The 16,621-nt window shown below is 36.7% G+C and overlaps 1 protein-coding gene across 1 annotated transcript; it reads left to right on the top strand.

Annotated features, from left to right (window-relative positions):
- The first annotated feature begins 10,825 nt into the window (after nucleotides 1–10,825).
- LOC113187351 (cell surface glycoprotein CD200 receptor 1-like) lies at nucleotides 10,826–14,744 on the top strand. Its single transcript, XM_026395091.2, has 3 exons — nucleotides 10,826–10,835; nucleotides 14,049–14,369; nucleotides 14,491–14,744. The coding sequence occupies exons 1-3, from the start codon at nucleotides 10,826–10,828 to the stop codon at nucleotides 14,742–14,744; spliced, it is 585 nt and encodes a 194-aa protein (XP_026250876.2).
- The last annotated feature ends 1,877 nt before the right edge of the window (nucleotides 14,745–16,621 follow it).

The raw sequence follows: 16,621 nt of genomic DNA, 5'->3' as shown, positions 1-16,621 counted from the left end.
ACCCTTGTGTGACTCTTCTGTGATCGTGTGGCAATCCTCTCCTTTTGAAGTTGTCAGTAACAAGGGTTATTTTTACCAGAGCACCGTGTGGTGTCCCACAATCAATAGACTCGGAACTTTATGAAACAATTGGTGAGCAGAACAGCATGCTGATAAACTTGGTTCTGGCATAGCTTCTCAGAGGTCAGCTGTTGGCTTACTAATTGGTTTCAAAACCACAGAAGAGCAGCTTGGGTAGGAGCTATTGCCTGTAGTGAGTTTTTGCTTTAGATTTGCCTGCCGTCTGCTTCTATGTCTGTTACTGGTTTCCACATCTCTCCTTTCCCACACTTCCTTTGTGTTGAAATATTAAAAATGAGCAGTTTTGGGCTGGGGTTGTAGCTCAGCGATAGAGCGCTTGCCTAGCATGTGTGAAGCACTGGGTCCAATTCTCAGCACCACATAAAAATAAATAAAGGTCTACCAACAACTAATATAATATTAAAAGAATTATGAGCACTTTTAATTGGCTAAACTTGGTGGGCTAGAGACTAGGCCAGATGGGGCTCTCTGGTAAGTTATAGGAAGGACGGATCTCTTGAGTCACACTTTCCTGGACCAGGTGTTTCAGCATGTTTCCCGTCAGCCTGTGGTTGGCAGAGGCCTATTCAGGAGGCCCTCACATTTTTGGCATTGGTATTTGTTATTATTTGGGGCAGCACCCTGGTTTGTTCCTGTGTTTGTACAGCCCATATGGAGGAAAGTGGATTGGACTCCCCCACAGAAGAGTAATGGTACCTGGGATACCAACCTATCTCAGGTGGGATAGCAACCTATCTATCTTCTTTACTGTGGCCGACCTGGCTGCATTCACTGTGAACTTCATGCTCCCCAGACCCTTAAGGGTATTGTTGGTCATACCCTTGAAGACCAGCTCCTGGTTTGATTCTAAAGGAGTCCTCTCGAACAGGGGGACAAATAGTTCATCCTTATACTGCCAACCCCACCGCAGTGCTTGCCAAAGACACCCATTGATTAAACAATGTATAATCAATCCCCTGTTGGTGTGTTTGAGCCTTAACAAGTGCTGCCATGTCAACATGCAAGTGGACTGACACATGGGATTGTCTAAGTTAGGTTGCTAGAACAAAAATATCATAGACGGGGTGGCTTAAATAACGAATGTTTATTTCTCACATTTCTTACAGGAGGCTGCAAAGTCGAAGATCAAGACACTGGAAGATCTGTTATCTGGTGAGAGCCTGCTTCCTGGCTTACAGAAAGAATTCTTATATCTTCACACAGGAGGATACTAATATATAATTTTTAGGGAAACACAAGCATTCAGTTCATAGAAGGAGCTTAATATGCTAAGGAGAGATGTGTTTCCAGAGTCTTCATTTTTACTAAACTCACATTATAAAGCCTCGAGGAACACTGCTTATCCCCTTAAAAGTTCCAAATATAACTAATTGTAGCACACATTTCACCTTTCAAATACACAATGCTGAACTCTTGGAAAAGGCATTCAGTAGAATTGTCATATTCCTAATGAGACCCAAACAGGCTATTTAATGAGATACATTTATATCTTCACCTCCTTTTTTAAGTCCAATCTGGCAAATGCATCCCTTAATAAGCCTTTATTTTGCTTCAGATCTTGATCTCTCATAATTCAAGGCCCTTTGGCCAATTCACACCACACATCATTTTTTTAAAACTTTACCAGAATTCTTACATGTCCTTAAAGAGAGATTTATTCCACTTTCTAATATTAAGGATCAATTATATATGAAGACTTCTAATAATGTCTGATACAAGACCCATTTAGGTCTGAATTTCTACCACTCAAAACACCCTCCCTCTATATTCAGATCATAGGGAGAGGGTAATTTATCTGGACTTTCCTTCTGCTACCCTCCAGGAAGTTCAAATTAGTTCTCAAGGGTCATTACTACAGACAGTTTGTATTACCAAGATGGAATATAGTCAATATATTCACAGTCATTAAAAATCATATTTACAGATAATAGTAAAACCAATACCATATTAATCATAAACCCCAAACCATATAAAGCCTCCTTGATAACAAGGCCTGCTGAAAAAAAAAAACAGTATCAAACAATAAAAACCTTTCAAGTGGGCTGCACATCTTTTTGTTGCTGGATGCTTTTGTTACTATTTATTTGTAGATCTGTGATCCAAAAACATAAACTATCCAAATAAGTCCTGTTTCATCCAAACATGATCAGTGCTTAGGCCTGCATGCTATGGAGTGGGGTTAATGCAAACCTTGCAGCACAGGGGTCTCATTGGCTTGTCTATCATCAATCAAATTGACAACAGAGGCAAAGAGCCTGTAGTAATTGGCTGAACCAGAGAGCCTGCTCTAGTCTTAAGTTCCAGTCTTAGCCCATATCTTAGTCTAATCTTAGACATTTTAATTACCAAACAACTTGGCACTCTATTAGCTCAAATAAAGCTATATGATTTAAAATCTATTTGTAAGGGGCTACAGCTCAGTGATAGAGTGCAGGACTAGCATGTGTTAAGCCCTGGGTTCAATCCCCATCATTCCCTGCCACCAATAGGATTAAAAATAAAAAATAATTGGCAGAAAAACATATATTATCATTCCAAACCTTAGACTGTTAGGAATTTTAGATTTGGCCATCCTTAGCTGAAGCTTTAATTATGCCAGTGCATTCTGTGCTTGTGCTTTATAGCAGTATCATGGATGCTTACATCACCTTTGTTTTCTGTGCACCCACAAGCCCCTTAACTTTGAAAGACATTTGCAAGTCAACCTTCCAGGTCCAACATTGCATTTAAATTTTGTAAACTGCTCAACTTTGTATAATAACATACATTCACAAAATAAAGACCTATATCAACCAGAATGGGTATCCACTTGAAAATAAGAGCCCTGTTCAATGTTGTAGAAGACATTGCTCCATCCCTGAGGGGCTTGGAACATATCATTCCAAGTCCTTTTGGATTTTAAAATTTTTGCTAAAAAATCAGAAGTATTTCTGATTGACTTGCCTTTATATGTGACCTGATATTTTTCTCTTGAGATTTTAAAATTCTATCCTTGTTCTGTATGTTCAGCATTTTAATTATAATATGTTATGAAAAGGTCTTTTTTGATCTTGTCTAGTTGGGGTTCTAAATGCCTTTTTAAAAAATATTGTTTATTATTGTCAATGGATCTTTATTTTCATTTATTTATATATAGTGCTGAGAATCAAACCCAATGCCTTACACTTTCTAGGCAGGCACTCTACCACTGACCCACAACCCCCACCCCAACCCAATAAAGTATTGTTGAAGTTTCAACATGGTTCACTTATGTGTGGAGCAAGGTGTACTCTGTTTGCTGATTTTAGCTCAGCAGCAAAGATTCTACCCTGTGAACTTGTGGTGTCCCAGTAATTTTCTGGCACCTCCCAGAAAAGGGTAAAACAAACAATAGCAATAACAAAAGCAAATTACAGCATTACAATAAATACCTGGTGCCTATTATGACTTACCAACACCAGTTACCATAGAAACAGGAATAGAAGGGTCCCCAACTGCCAAAAGCAAAACCAATAATTAGCCACGAAGTAGATCTGGCACTAAAGTAAACTTCAGGTGTCAACTACTCCATACACAGTGTTAGTAAATTCAGCAACATGAATGGTGGGGGCTGGAATTATATGAACCAGAAATTCTAAAAGATGATAATAATAGTTCATTAAGAGAAAATAAAATGTGATAGAAAGGTAAAGGAAAGTTGAACATGTTCAAAATTTTAACAGAAAAAGAAGAGATATAGCAAGTGATGGCTATAAAATGGAAGAGAAAAAATAAATAAAAGAAAAAGTAAAGGGATAGAAAATGAGAGAAGAGAATTTGGCTATTAGAGGAAGAAGAGAGGAAACACTAAAAATAAGCACTAAAAATAAACAAAAATAAAAACAAAATAAACAAAACCCAATCCCTCAAAAGACAAGACACAGAAAAATAGCTGTCATTCAAAAATGCTAAAAGTGAGAGAAAAAGAAAAAAATATGTAAATGTACATATATCCACATGTACATCCATATATTCAGCTCAGCATGAATACACACGTCACCACTCCCACCACTCCATGGAAAACAGACTCAATGAAAATGAAAAAACTGTCAAGGAGAATGGATGATCATTGCCTATTCCTGACTGTCCTTTCCATTTCTTCCTGGGTGGTGTATCCCTTAGAGCAAGGGCTGAGTTTTTTCGAATCTTTTCTCTTTTTGTGTGGTTCACTGAACTGCCAGCTGGCATGGCCTCAAAGGAGGCTTCCCTTCTCTCCAGTCTAAGGCAGGACAGAATGAGAAGTACGGTTGATAGGGATTTTGTCTGGACAAACTGGATCGAGACACTCTGAGGGTGGGGCTGCTTCAGAGTTCTAAGTAGGCAGTTCTGGTGGCTTGGGTTTTCTGATCAGGCTTTTGGAACTTTGTTGGGTGGTACCTGCTCTAGAAAGATTAGATCAATGCACCTGTAGGGCCAGCCAGATGCCAATCGCTGCTGGATGGATCTCAGGAGCCCACCAAGAATTCTACTTTAATTTCACATTCTGCTGCCCACAAAAATGGCCTTCCCAAATTCTGTCCCTGAGGATATTCTTGCCTGCCTGCTCAGTTTCCTGACCCTCTTCAGCTGGTCATGTGAGCCACCAGATTCAGCCTACCCTCCTTATGGTTAGCACCCCTCCATATCTCTGACTTGAATCCTCCTGGGTACAATATTCTGTTTGTGCCTGTTTCAATTATGTTCTTGTAGGTACAGTCTGGTCTTTATGGTAGACAGATGCTTGCTAGGACAGTATGGCAATGTTTGCTCTGATCTTCTGAGCTCTCCAGCAGCAAGTTGCAATGTGGGATCCTCATGATGGCTCCCTGTCTCATCTCTCTGTTTGCCAGTTGGGAAACCGAAATTTTCAAAGACAAGTTTGCTATGCAGTCTCTGGATCAGCTAAGTTCAAACTCTCTTCTATCCTACAGGTCTTTCCATGTCTTTGTCCACTGTGCTTTTCTCTGTGCTATCCCTCCTCTCTGTAGTGAACTGGCACTGGTTCTGCAACTGGCCTGGCTCCAACGTACTCTTCCTTGTTCTTTGCACAATGCACCTGAATTTCTGAGTTTCTATGAGACTCTCACTGTATGATATTGGATTTCAGTGAATTCCCTCTTTGACCCAGAGAAGAAGTACACCTGCTGCTTGAATCCCAAGCAGTGGAGCAACGGGAAACTCAGATTTCCTCTAGTACATCATCTAGCTCCATTTAGAGGCCTTGACTAGAGGCTGTTCATTTCCCTTCTTGAGCATCTGATTTAATTCCATGTCTCAACCACTTCTCTCGTGCAGATTTCACATTCCAGGTCATTGGGCACCCACCCTTAATTTTTCCAGAACCAGCTGTCGGAAAACTAGGAATCACTCATAAACAGCTACAGCAGATCTCATGAGATTATTCAAATTTTTCAATGTATAAGAAGCCATGGAGACCAGTCCCCTCTCCCTAGCTGGCCATATATTGCTTGTCCTCTATAGCCCCAGCTTGTTGTGACCTTATCTTCAGGTATGACTCCTGGGTAGACCTTCATGGGAGCCTTCTCTGATTTGTAGCTATAAGTAACAAAAAGTTATGTCCTTCGTTTATTCAAGTGTCTTTGTGTTAAGGCCTTTTGTCAAATTAGTCTTTAAATTCTATAAAAACAAGAAGGAAGAATCCATTCCTTGTCTCTCTTCTACTTTCAAGTGTTCTGCTGACAATCTTTGGCACTTTTCTTAACTTATAGACAAAGCAATACCCTGGTCTCTGCCTTTATCCTACATGCTTCTTTTCCTGTGTGCATGGTTAGCCTACTTTTCTTCTCTTTATAAGGACATTGGTCATATTGGATTGGTCCAGGCTTATTTCAGTACATTTCATCTTAACAAATTATATTTGAAATGATGCCATTTCCAAATAAGATCATATTCCAAAGTACTGGGGTTAGAACTTTAATATGAGAAAGGGCAATTTGGCTCAGGACAAGAAGTATTTATTAAAACCACATATACAACGTTCCTATGACCCATCAAATTCTTAAACTGTGCTTCATTTTATTTTGTATTTGTTGTTTTTAGTTATACATGACAGTAGAGTGTATTTTGACTATTATATATACATGGAGTATAACCTATTCTAATTAGGATCTCATTCTTGTGATTGAGGAGTTAACACTGATAGTGTATTTATGAGCAAAGGAAAGTTATGTCAGATTCATTTTACCATCATTCTTATTCCCATCCCCCTCCCTACCCTCCCTATGGTTAGCATCCACAAATCAGAGAAAACATTTGGCCTTTGTTTTTTGGGGACTGGCTTATTTCACTCAGCATGATAGTCTCCAGATCCATCCATTTACTGACAAATGCCATAATTTTATTCTTCTTTATGATTGAGTAATATTCCATTGTGTACATATATAATGCATTTTATTTATCCATTCATCTGTTGAAGGGCACCTAGGTTGGTTGCATAGCTTAGCTATTGTGAATTGAACTACTATAAACATCGATGTGGCTGCGTCACTGTAGTATTCCGACTTTAAGTCCTTTGGGTATAAACTGAGGATTGGGATAACTGGGTCAAATGGGGGATCCATTCCAAGTTTTCTAAGGAATCCTTAAACTGTTTTCCAGAATGGTTGCACCAATTTGCAGTTCCACCAGCAATGTATGATTAAACTTCCCCCCCCACCCCGCATCCTCCTCAACATTTATTGTTACTTGTATTTGTAATCATTGCCTTTCTGACTGGAGTGAGTTTGGGGTCTCAGTGTAGTTTTAATTTTATAACCTTAATTGTTAGAGATGTTGAACATTTTTTTCATATTATTTGACCATTTTTATTTCTTCTTCTATGAAGTGACTTTTCAATTCCTTTGCCTATGATCATTATTTTTGGGGGGTTAAGTTTTTGAGTTCTTTGTGTGTCCTGGATATTAATTGTTCTATCTGAGGTGCAGGTGGCAAAGATTTTCTCCCCATTCTACAGTCTCTCTCTTCACATTATTTTTTTCGGGGGGAGGTACTGGGAATTGAACTTAGGAGCACTTGACCACTGAGCCACATCCCCAGCCCTATTTTGTATTTTACTTAGAGACTGAGTCTCACTGAGTTGCTTAGCACCTGCTGGTGCTGAGGCTGGCTTTGAACTTGCAATTCTCATGCCTCAGCCTCCCGAGCTTCTGGGATTACAGGTGTGCACCACCTCGCCAGCTGTCTTCACATTCTTAATTGTTTCCTTTGCTGTGAAGAGCTTTTTGGTTTGATACCACTCCCTTATTGATTCTTGATTTTTCTTCCTGTGCTTTAGGAATCTTATTGAGGAAGTCCATTCCTGAACCAACATGATGGAGAGATGGGCCTACTTTTTGTTCTAGAAGGTGCAGGGTCTCTGCTCTAATGCGTAGGTCCTTGACCCACTGTCAGTTGAGTTTTGTGCAGGGTCTTAAACGGGGGTTCAATTTCAATCTATTACATATGGATTTCCAGTTTTCCCAGCACCATTTGTTGAAGAGCTATCTTTTCTCCAATGTATGTTTTTTTTTTTTTTGAATTTTTAATATTTATTTTTTAGTTCTCGGCGGACACAACATCTTTGTTGGTATGTGGTGCTGAGGATCGAACCCGGGCCGCACGCATGCCAGGCGAGCGCGCTACCGCTGAGCCACATCTCCAGCCCATCCAATGTATGTTTATGGAGTCTTTGTCTAGTATGAAATAACTGTATTTATGTGAGTATGTCTGTGTCTTCTGTTCTGTTCCATTGGTCTTCATGTCTGTTTTGGTGCCAATACCATGCCATTTTTGTTACTGTAACTCTGTATTATAACTTAAGGTCTGATATTGTGTTGCCTCCTGCATACTTCTCTCACTATGAATTGTTTTGGCTATTCTGGATCTCTTTTTTTTTTCTCAAATGAAATTCATGACTGCTTTTTCTATTTCTATGAAGAATGTTATTGGAATTTTAATATGAATTGCATTAAATCTGCATAGCACTTTTGGTAGTAGGGCCATTTTAATAATATTAATTCTGTCAATCCAAGAGTATGGGACAAATTTCCATTTTCTAAAGTATTCTTTAATTACTTTCTTTAGTGTTTTGAGGTTTTCATTGAGAGGTCTTTCTCCTCTTTTATTAGATTCACAATTTTTTTGAGGCTATTGTGAACAGAACAGATGATTTCTCTTGCAGCTGATTTGTTATTGGTGTATAGGAATGCAATCGATTTATCCGTGTTAATTTTATATCCTGCTACTTTGCTGAATTCATTTATGAGTTCAGTAAGCTTTCTGGTGGGCTTTTTTTGGGTCTTCTAAGTATAGATTCATGTCATTGGCAAATGGGGACTGTTTGAGCTCTTGTTTTCCTGCTTGTATTGCTTTAATTTCTTTCTTTTGTCTAATTGCTCTAGCTAGGGTTTCAAGGACTATGTTGAATAGGAGCAGTGAAAGAGGGCATCACTGTCTTGTTCCAATTTTTATAGGAAATGCTTTCAATTTTTCTCCATTTAGAATGATGTTGGTCTTGGGTTTAGTATATACAGCTTTTACAAAGTTGAGTTATATATCCCTAGTTTTTCTAATGTTTTGAGCGTGAAGGGGTTCTGTCCTTTTTCAAATGCTTTTTCTGCATATATTGAGATAATAATCATGTGATTCTTGTCTTTTTGTGATGAATTATGTGTATTAATTTCTGTATGTTGAACCAACTTTGCACCCTTGGAATGAACCTCACTTGATCATGGTACACTATTTTTTTAAAAAAAAATTTGGTACTTGGTCTTGCACTCAGGGGCATTCAACCAGTAAGCCACATCCCCAGCCCTATTTTGTATTTTTATTTAGAGACAGGGTCTCACTGAATTGCTCAGTGCCTCTCCATTGCTGAGGCTGGCTTTGAACTCACGCTCTCCTGCCTCAGGCTCCTGAGTCACTGGGATTACAGGTGTGCCCCACCACACCCCAGCATACTATCTTTTAAATTTGTTTTTGTATGCATTTGCCAGTATTTATTAAGAATATTTGTGTCTGTGTTCATCAGGGATATTGTCCTGCAGTTTTCTTTCCTTGATGTGTCTTTGTCTGGTTTTGGTATCAGTGTAACACTAGCTTCATAGAATGAGTTTGGAAGGGTTTCCTCCTTTTCTGGTTCATGAATAATTGGAGAAGTGTTAATGTAAGTTCTCCTTTGAAGATCTGGTGGAACTCAGCTGAGAATCCATCTGGTCTTAGGCTTTTCTTTGTTGGTAGGCTTTTGATGGTGTCTTCAGTTTCATTGCTTGAAATTCATTTGTTTAAATTTTCTATATCCTCCTGATTCAATTTGGATCATAAGTCTCTAGAAATTTGTTGATGTCTTCATGATTTCATATTTTATTGGAGGATAGACTTTCAAAGTAGTTTCTGATTACCATCTGTATTTCAAAAATGTCCATGGTGATAGTTCCTTTTTGATCACAAATTTTAGGATTTGCATTTTCTCTCTTTTTTCTTATTTAGCTTGGCATGAACCACCAATTTTACTCATAGGTATATACTCAAGAAAATGAGTGTGTACATAGACCAAACAACATGTGCAAAGCATAAATGTTCATAGAAACGATATTTATGTTAGTCTTAAACTGGGATTATTCAAATCCACAAAGAAATTGATGAATAAATTATAGTACATTCATTAAAAAAAACCTACCATATAGCATTTAAACTTGAACTATGTAAAAAATTTTAAATATGTGATTCTATAAAACAAGCAAAATGAATTAATGATGTGGGGATGGGTATGTAGCTTAGTGGTAGAACACTTGCCTAGTTTCTGTGAGGCTTTGGATTCAATTTCTAGCACCATAAAAAAAAGAATCAATGATGATATAAATTAGAGTGGTATTGACCTCTGAGGAAAGAATATTGAATAGAATAAGTTATACTGCATGTATGTATAATATATAAAAATACATTATACTGTCATGTATATCTAAAAAAGAACAAATAAAGAATTAAAAGACAGAATAGTGAGAAAGCATAAAGGAAATTTTGAGTAATCAAAATGAGAGCCACCTTGGTTTTGAAAATGTTTATGTGAGTGTATGTATATATGTACAAGTTCACCAAGGTGTAACCTCTCTGTGCATTTTATCATATATAATTTATACTTTTAATAATGTTACTTTTAAAATAAAATTTGACCAATTATACTATGTGCATATACAAATATAAAGAATCTCACGCTTTGTATAATTATAATGCATCACTAAAAATAAAATAAATTGGTATGTCATTTATTTTTAATAAATAAATTAATAATTTTTTTAAACTAGTGTCTTATGGATGTACATGATGTTGAGATTCAATGTGGTATATTCATATACAAATGTAGGAAAGTCAGGCTAGATTCATTTCATTGACTTTCCCTATCCCATAAATTGCTATGTAATTAATTTTGTTACTTTAGTGCTATGGGAGAATCAATGATTCTTGGCTTTTTTCCGTTATCACTCACCAAAACTAATTGTATTTCCTTCCCATGACTAATCAGTGAAAATCATACAGAAAGAAAATGAAGATAACAATAAACAAAATGAAAAGGAGAAATAACATGTAATCCTGTTGAACTGAGAGTAAACAAACACAAGTGACCAGAAGGGAGAGATTCAATGAGCCCAGAGATTGATTCACAGTGGATTTGTGTTTAAGTAGAACACCACTCCAAATGCATACTTTGAAGAGTACTTTGGCTTTGAGGTTACTGACCTCCATCATTATCATGGTACCTGGTAAGTGTGATATTTTGACATTTTTAGAAGAAAATAAAACCATCTTTAAATAGGGACAAGGATTCTCTTGATTCAATTGTAAGATGCTTTTTGAATTGTCCCGTAGTGATAAATTTGTGCACTATCTGGCACACAGCTTCTGATGTCTCTTACTCCAGTGATGCACTAACTGTGGTCACCATGCAGTACAATAGACCATTAAAACTTATCCCTTCAGTCTAATTAGAATTTTTACCCTTGGACCAACACCTTACCTTTTGCTGTTCCTCCCACAAACCTCCAGTGTCTGGAAACCATGTTTTTACTCTTTGTTTCTATGAGATCTATCTTTTTAGATTCTATATAAAAGTGAGATCATGGGCTGGGGATGTGGCTCAAGCGGTAGCACGCTCACCTGGCATGCAGGGCGCTGGGTTCTATCTTCAGCACCACATAAAAAATAAAATAAAGATGAGATGTTGTGTCCACCAAAAACTAAAAAATAAATATTAAAATTTTTTTCTCTCTCTCTTTAAAAAAAGTGAGATAATATAGTATTCATTTTCCTGTATTTGACTTATTTCACTTAGCATAATAATTTCACTTAGCACTTCCATCTCTGTTGTCATGAATGACAAAATTTCCTTCTTTTTAAAAGGCTATTCTGGTGTGTGTGTGTGTGTGTGTGTAAAGTGGAAGATATATATGTATATATACTTGTTTTGTCCATTCACCCAGTGGTGGACATTTAAGTATTTGCATATCTTGGCTATTTTGAATAATGCTGAAATTAACAGAATAGTGCAGATATACATGACATATGCATTTCAGATCTTTTGGATATATGGCCGGAAATAGATTGCTAGATGATGTGAAGTGAGGAGGGGTGGGATAATAAAAGTACAGTAAAATGAATCTGACCTACTTTTCCTATGTACATGTATCAATATACCACTGTGAATCTGTCATGTATATCCAAAAGACTAATTTTAAAAACTATTAAAAACAGAATATGTATCTCCTTGCTGTTGAAAGTAGTCTAGAGAGGTCAGTTATACCCAGTTGATTGATGGGACTATTGAGTTCAGATATGGGTGTCCTTCCTGATTTTATGCCTGTTGGTTCTGTCCATTTTGATTTCTTCTTAATATTATATCAGTTTAGCCTCACACATTTTGACACTCTGTTGTTAGGTATATATGTGTTAAGAATTATTAAGTCTTCTTGGAGAATTGATCACTTTACCCTTACACAATGCCTGTTGTTAACTCTGATACTTTTCCTTGTTCTGAAATCTTTTCTGACCAAACTAATGTAACTATTCACACTTTCTTTTACTATAATTATCATAGTAATCTTTTTCTTCCCTTGTACATTTAAACTATATTGATCCTTAAATTACTTTTATTGCTAGATGGCATAATTTCTAATTTCTGTTTTGCAATGATTATATGATTTTCTTGATGGTTAACCAATTGTCTCTCATGTTGAAGGAGAATATGGAAAAATAATGGCTTCTAGTTTATTTGAGCATATAAAATTGATTTCATTTACTCTTCTCTAAATATTCTCTAGATTCAATTAGTTCATGCCTGGATGGAAATCAGACACTCAGCCCTACAGAAGGTAATATGCTTCCTTATCAAGGGCCAACACTGAGGGGATGGAGAGTGGAACTTTGTTAGAAACAGTGGCTGATGGCCTGGTTGCAGGCCACCCCTATGACTAACTTTTCAATGTGGTGATCTGAATGTTGTGGTTGAGGTGCCCCAAGTGACCCTACCACTACTTGCTCCCTGAACAAGGCACAATCTTATTTGCTGCTACACCTCTGTCAAGTTATAGTGGTAGGAAGAGCATGGGTTTAACTTCCTGTCAGGACTGAGTTCAGGTTGCATTCTTTCTTCATCTAGTTATGTGATGTTTGGTTGACCATGAAATGCAAGCACTTGTATTCACAAAAGAGAGAGTGATACTAAAACAGGAAAGGACAGGTATTAATTGTAGATTTTAGTGAAAGAAAGTTTCATTCACATAAAAGGTTTGCTCTATTATAGCTGCCCTGCCTGTGTTAAAGTGATGACATAATGACCTCACCTTTATTACAGGTGAGTTGTGGCAGGTGCACCTCTCAGTAAACCATGCTCAGTCATGGACAGCTTATGCTGTTTTATGGGAAGTGTGAGATTCTATGTTTGATGATATTTATAGGTCAGAGGGCTCAAATTTTGCTTTAAAAGATAGACACAAGGGGTCAACTGTTATATTAAATTCTGAGAATTGGATTGAACATACTAAAACAAAATACATAAGCGCAGGTCATAATTAATCTATCTGTAGGTATATGTAGGTCTAAACAAGAAGGAAGAAAAAAATATCTAAAGTCTATGATAATATCACACCTTTGCAATAAAATCCTTTTTTATGAAAAATTTCCAAAACAGTAAAAATTTTGGTTTTTGTTTCTTAATTTACATAGCACATTTCTTTTTCACCTGAAGTGAATATATGTAGACAACTCTTGTCACTAGGCATTGTCATTTTTCTTTTATATGTAATTACTAATCTGATGAAATAACAGATTATACTAAAATCTGTTGATTTCACCGAGTTTGTTATTCTCTAAAAATATAAAATGTTTCCAACTAGTTCAACCTGAATTCCATCTGAGTTACTTTTAATGAAAGTATCATATACTTTCTAGATGCATGTTTATCTTAAATGTTACCATGAGGGACAGATATTCAGTTTTGATGCTACCAGGTTTTTTTGACATTTATCAAAATTCAAGGGGAGACAACCACATAACTAATATTCTGTTTTCTTTTGTTTCCCAAGGAGCATATATTTTGTGACTAATCCAACATTGCTCATCACTAAAACATCAGATTTAGGACATTACTTGTCCTAAATTGTCATTTTATCTATAACTCTTTTTTATGTCAGTCTGTTTTTAGATATCAAAACTCTGATTTAATTTCAACATATTTATAATGCATTTTCTTTCCATGGTAATGCATAATACTGGATGAAATTGGTTAACATTTGGATTTGGTATAGTATATTATATATATTTTGTGAATGTTAATTTATTGTATAAGTCTAATATTTCGGGAATAAGATCAACTGGAAAGCAAGGTTCTAGCACAACTTTATGTAATCTTCTGTGAACAAATTGAAAACACAAAGTTCTTTATCATGGCTTCTTTTCTCATTCTCCTTGTGTGTGTCCAGATAACACTTGGCTGTCTGTGCAGATGGGTACAAAGGCTGTGCTCTGTTGCCCTCGTATTCCACCAACATCAGGGTTGATACTAACAACATGGAAAATACACCTCAGAGACAAGCCTTCGTGCAGCATGTCCCTCAACAGAGAAACAAATCAGTCTGGGAAAAACAACTGTACTGATGGGAGAATCTCCTGGGCCTCCAGACCTGACCAGAATCTTGAACTTCAGATCCATCCAGTGTCCATCTCACATGAAGGGGATTACAGGTGTGAAATGGGAGCAACTGATGGAAATTTTGAACATACGTATCACCTCCAAGTGTTAGGTAAAGAATGTCGTCTACTGTGATATTTTGGGTTAACTGGATTTGTGACTGAAACAGATGTTTCTGTAATCCCATAACCGTATGTTGAAACTGAAGCATGATTTTTCTTCCATCTCTGCAGTGTCCCCTGAAGTGACCCTGTCTCTGGAGAAGAATAGAACTGTGGAGTGCAAAGCAATTGCAGGCAGGCCAGCTGCCCAGATTTTTTGGGCCCCAGAGGGGGATTGTGTCACTGGGAAAGAATACCAGGACAATGGCACAGTGACGACCAGGAGTAGGTGCCATTATCCAGATTGCAACGTGTCCACCGTGACCTGCTTGGTCTCCCACCCGACTGGCAACAGGAGTCAATCCATAGATCTGCTTCCTGGTTAGTAATTCTAGTTTTTTTCTCCCCCATTCTTTTAGAGGCATTATGTCAGAAAGGAAAAAAGAATGTACAGAGAAATTTCATTTATAGATACTCCACTTTAGCCTCCACTTTAATCTCTAGTTTCCAAAATAAAAAGACTTTCTGAGTCTGGCCTGTTTCAGTTGGCATAATGTTCTCCAGTTCCATTCATTTACCAGCAAATGCCATAAACTCATTCTGCTTTTTGGCTGAGTAAAACTCTATGATACATATATACTGCATATTCTTTATTCATTCATTGTTACTATAGCTTTATAGTATAGTTTAAGGTCTGGTATTGTGATGCCTCCTGCTTCACTCTTTTTGCTAAGAATTTCTTTGGCTATTCTGGGTCTCTTATTTTTCCAAATGAATTTTGTGATTGCTTTTTCTAGTTCTATGAAGAATGTCATGGGCATTTAATAGGAATTGCATTAAATCTGTGTAACAGTTTTGGCAGTATGGCCATTTTGACTATATTAATTGTGTCTGTGACATTTCATGTACTGTGCTGTCAATGGATTCTATTATTGTAGCATCTTTGTTTGGGGCACTTTCTTCCCTTATTATTCATGGTTTTAATTGAAAGATAAAGTATAATTTTAAAAAAAATGCTTATGGTTTTAGTAAAAGGATAAAGTTATTCAAAACATTTGCCTTCATGAACTTTAGTGTGGTAAAATGTCTCCTCTAGGCTCTTCCTGATAAAATTTCTTAAATGCTTTTATAATCACATCTGTAATTTGGTTTCTTGGTTCTCTGCTTCAATCCTACCTTCATTTACTTTTATTTAAAAATTTAAATATTATTAACATCAATGTAACATACAGAATTAAAAGTCAAATTGTTCCATAAGTCAGTAACTGAAAGATACCAGCCCTATTAGTGCCTTTCCAACCCCACAACTGTGTCCTCATTCAAATCCCCAGAGGGAAGTACTTTGAAATCTTTAAGTGTTTCTTGTGGTAATTAACTCTATTTTCTTAAACCACATTCTCACAGTGCTGTTTCTTAGTGTGTTGAATTTAGACTTTATGTATTCACTTTCTCTTATGGTAGATGAAGATTTAACCTTATCTTACTCCCTTTCCTCATCTTTCATGTTATTAATATATCAGCACTTCATTAACTTAAGTGGCCAATGTTTGCATTAATTTGTTGTTAAGTGCTGAATCAAGAAATAAAGTAATTCTTTCTCTTTTGAATAACTTCTTGTTTTTCCTGGACTTCATAATTGCTTTACTTTTTGGGGATTCCTTAATGATATATATACCTATTGTTACTTATTATTGATCTCACTGACTGAACTAGAGAACACCTAGTAATATTTATTTCCCTCTGAGACTAATAAGTTTTGCTGGTCGCTTGACTTTCTGCAAAGCTATGGGCCTGGACATTCTCCTTGCCTCAATCTTCTGCTTGATCCTATGTTTACTTAATCTGAGCTCCTTTTTTCTCCTGGATATTGGTTTGTTTTTCATCTTTTTTCCCCACGTACAATACTTTTATTAACCCTTTGGTAATCCTTGCTCTCAATAAATTTCAAATTGAGCACTAAAGAACCAATTCAAAGCTGTATTATCTGATGGTGGAATTTACAAACTAATAAGTTTTGATACATGAACAAGAAGGTAAATGATTTTTATCTTTAAAAAAATTGATTCTTCCTTACATTTCTGAAGGTCTTTTTCTCTGGGACTGTTCAGACTCTTTGGAGAATTACTCTCTAGTGCTTTACCCTGGAAGAATAAACCTGACCCTGGTGTTCTGGGAAGGGAGAATGCTGTGTGTGTTCACACATTCCACTGTTCATAGCTCAGACTTTCCTTTAATATTGCTCTTTGGTTTGGCACTTCAGCTC

Source organism: Urocitellus parryii, chromosome 2 (genome assembly GCF_045843805.1).
Source record: "Urocitellus parryii isolate mUroPar1 chromosome 2, mUroPar1.hap1, whole genome shotgun sequence".
Lineage (NCBI taxonomy): Eukaryota > Metazoa > Chordata > Mammalia > Rodentia > Sciuridae > Urocitellus > Urocitellus parryii.
The sequence above is the reverse complement of the archived record's forward strand: the minus strand, read 5'-3'. Positions and strand labels throughout refer to the sequence as shown.

Excerpts from the sequence above, each read along its gene's own strand:
- LOC113187351 (XM_026395091.2), top strand. Across the intron at positions 14,370-14,490 it reads GTATCACCTCCAAGTGTTAG|TGTCCCCTGAAGTGACCCTG; the intron begins GTAAAGAATGTC and ends CCATCTCTGCAG.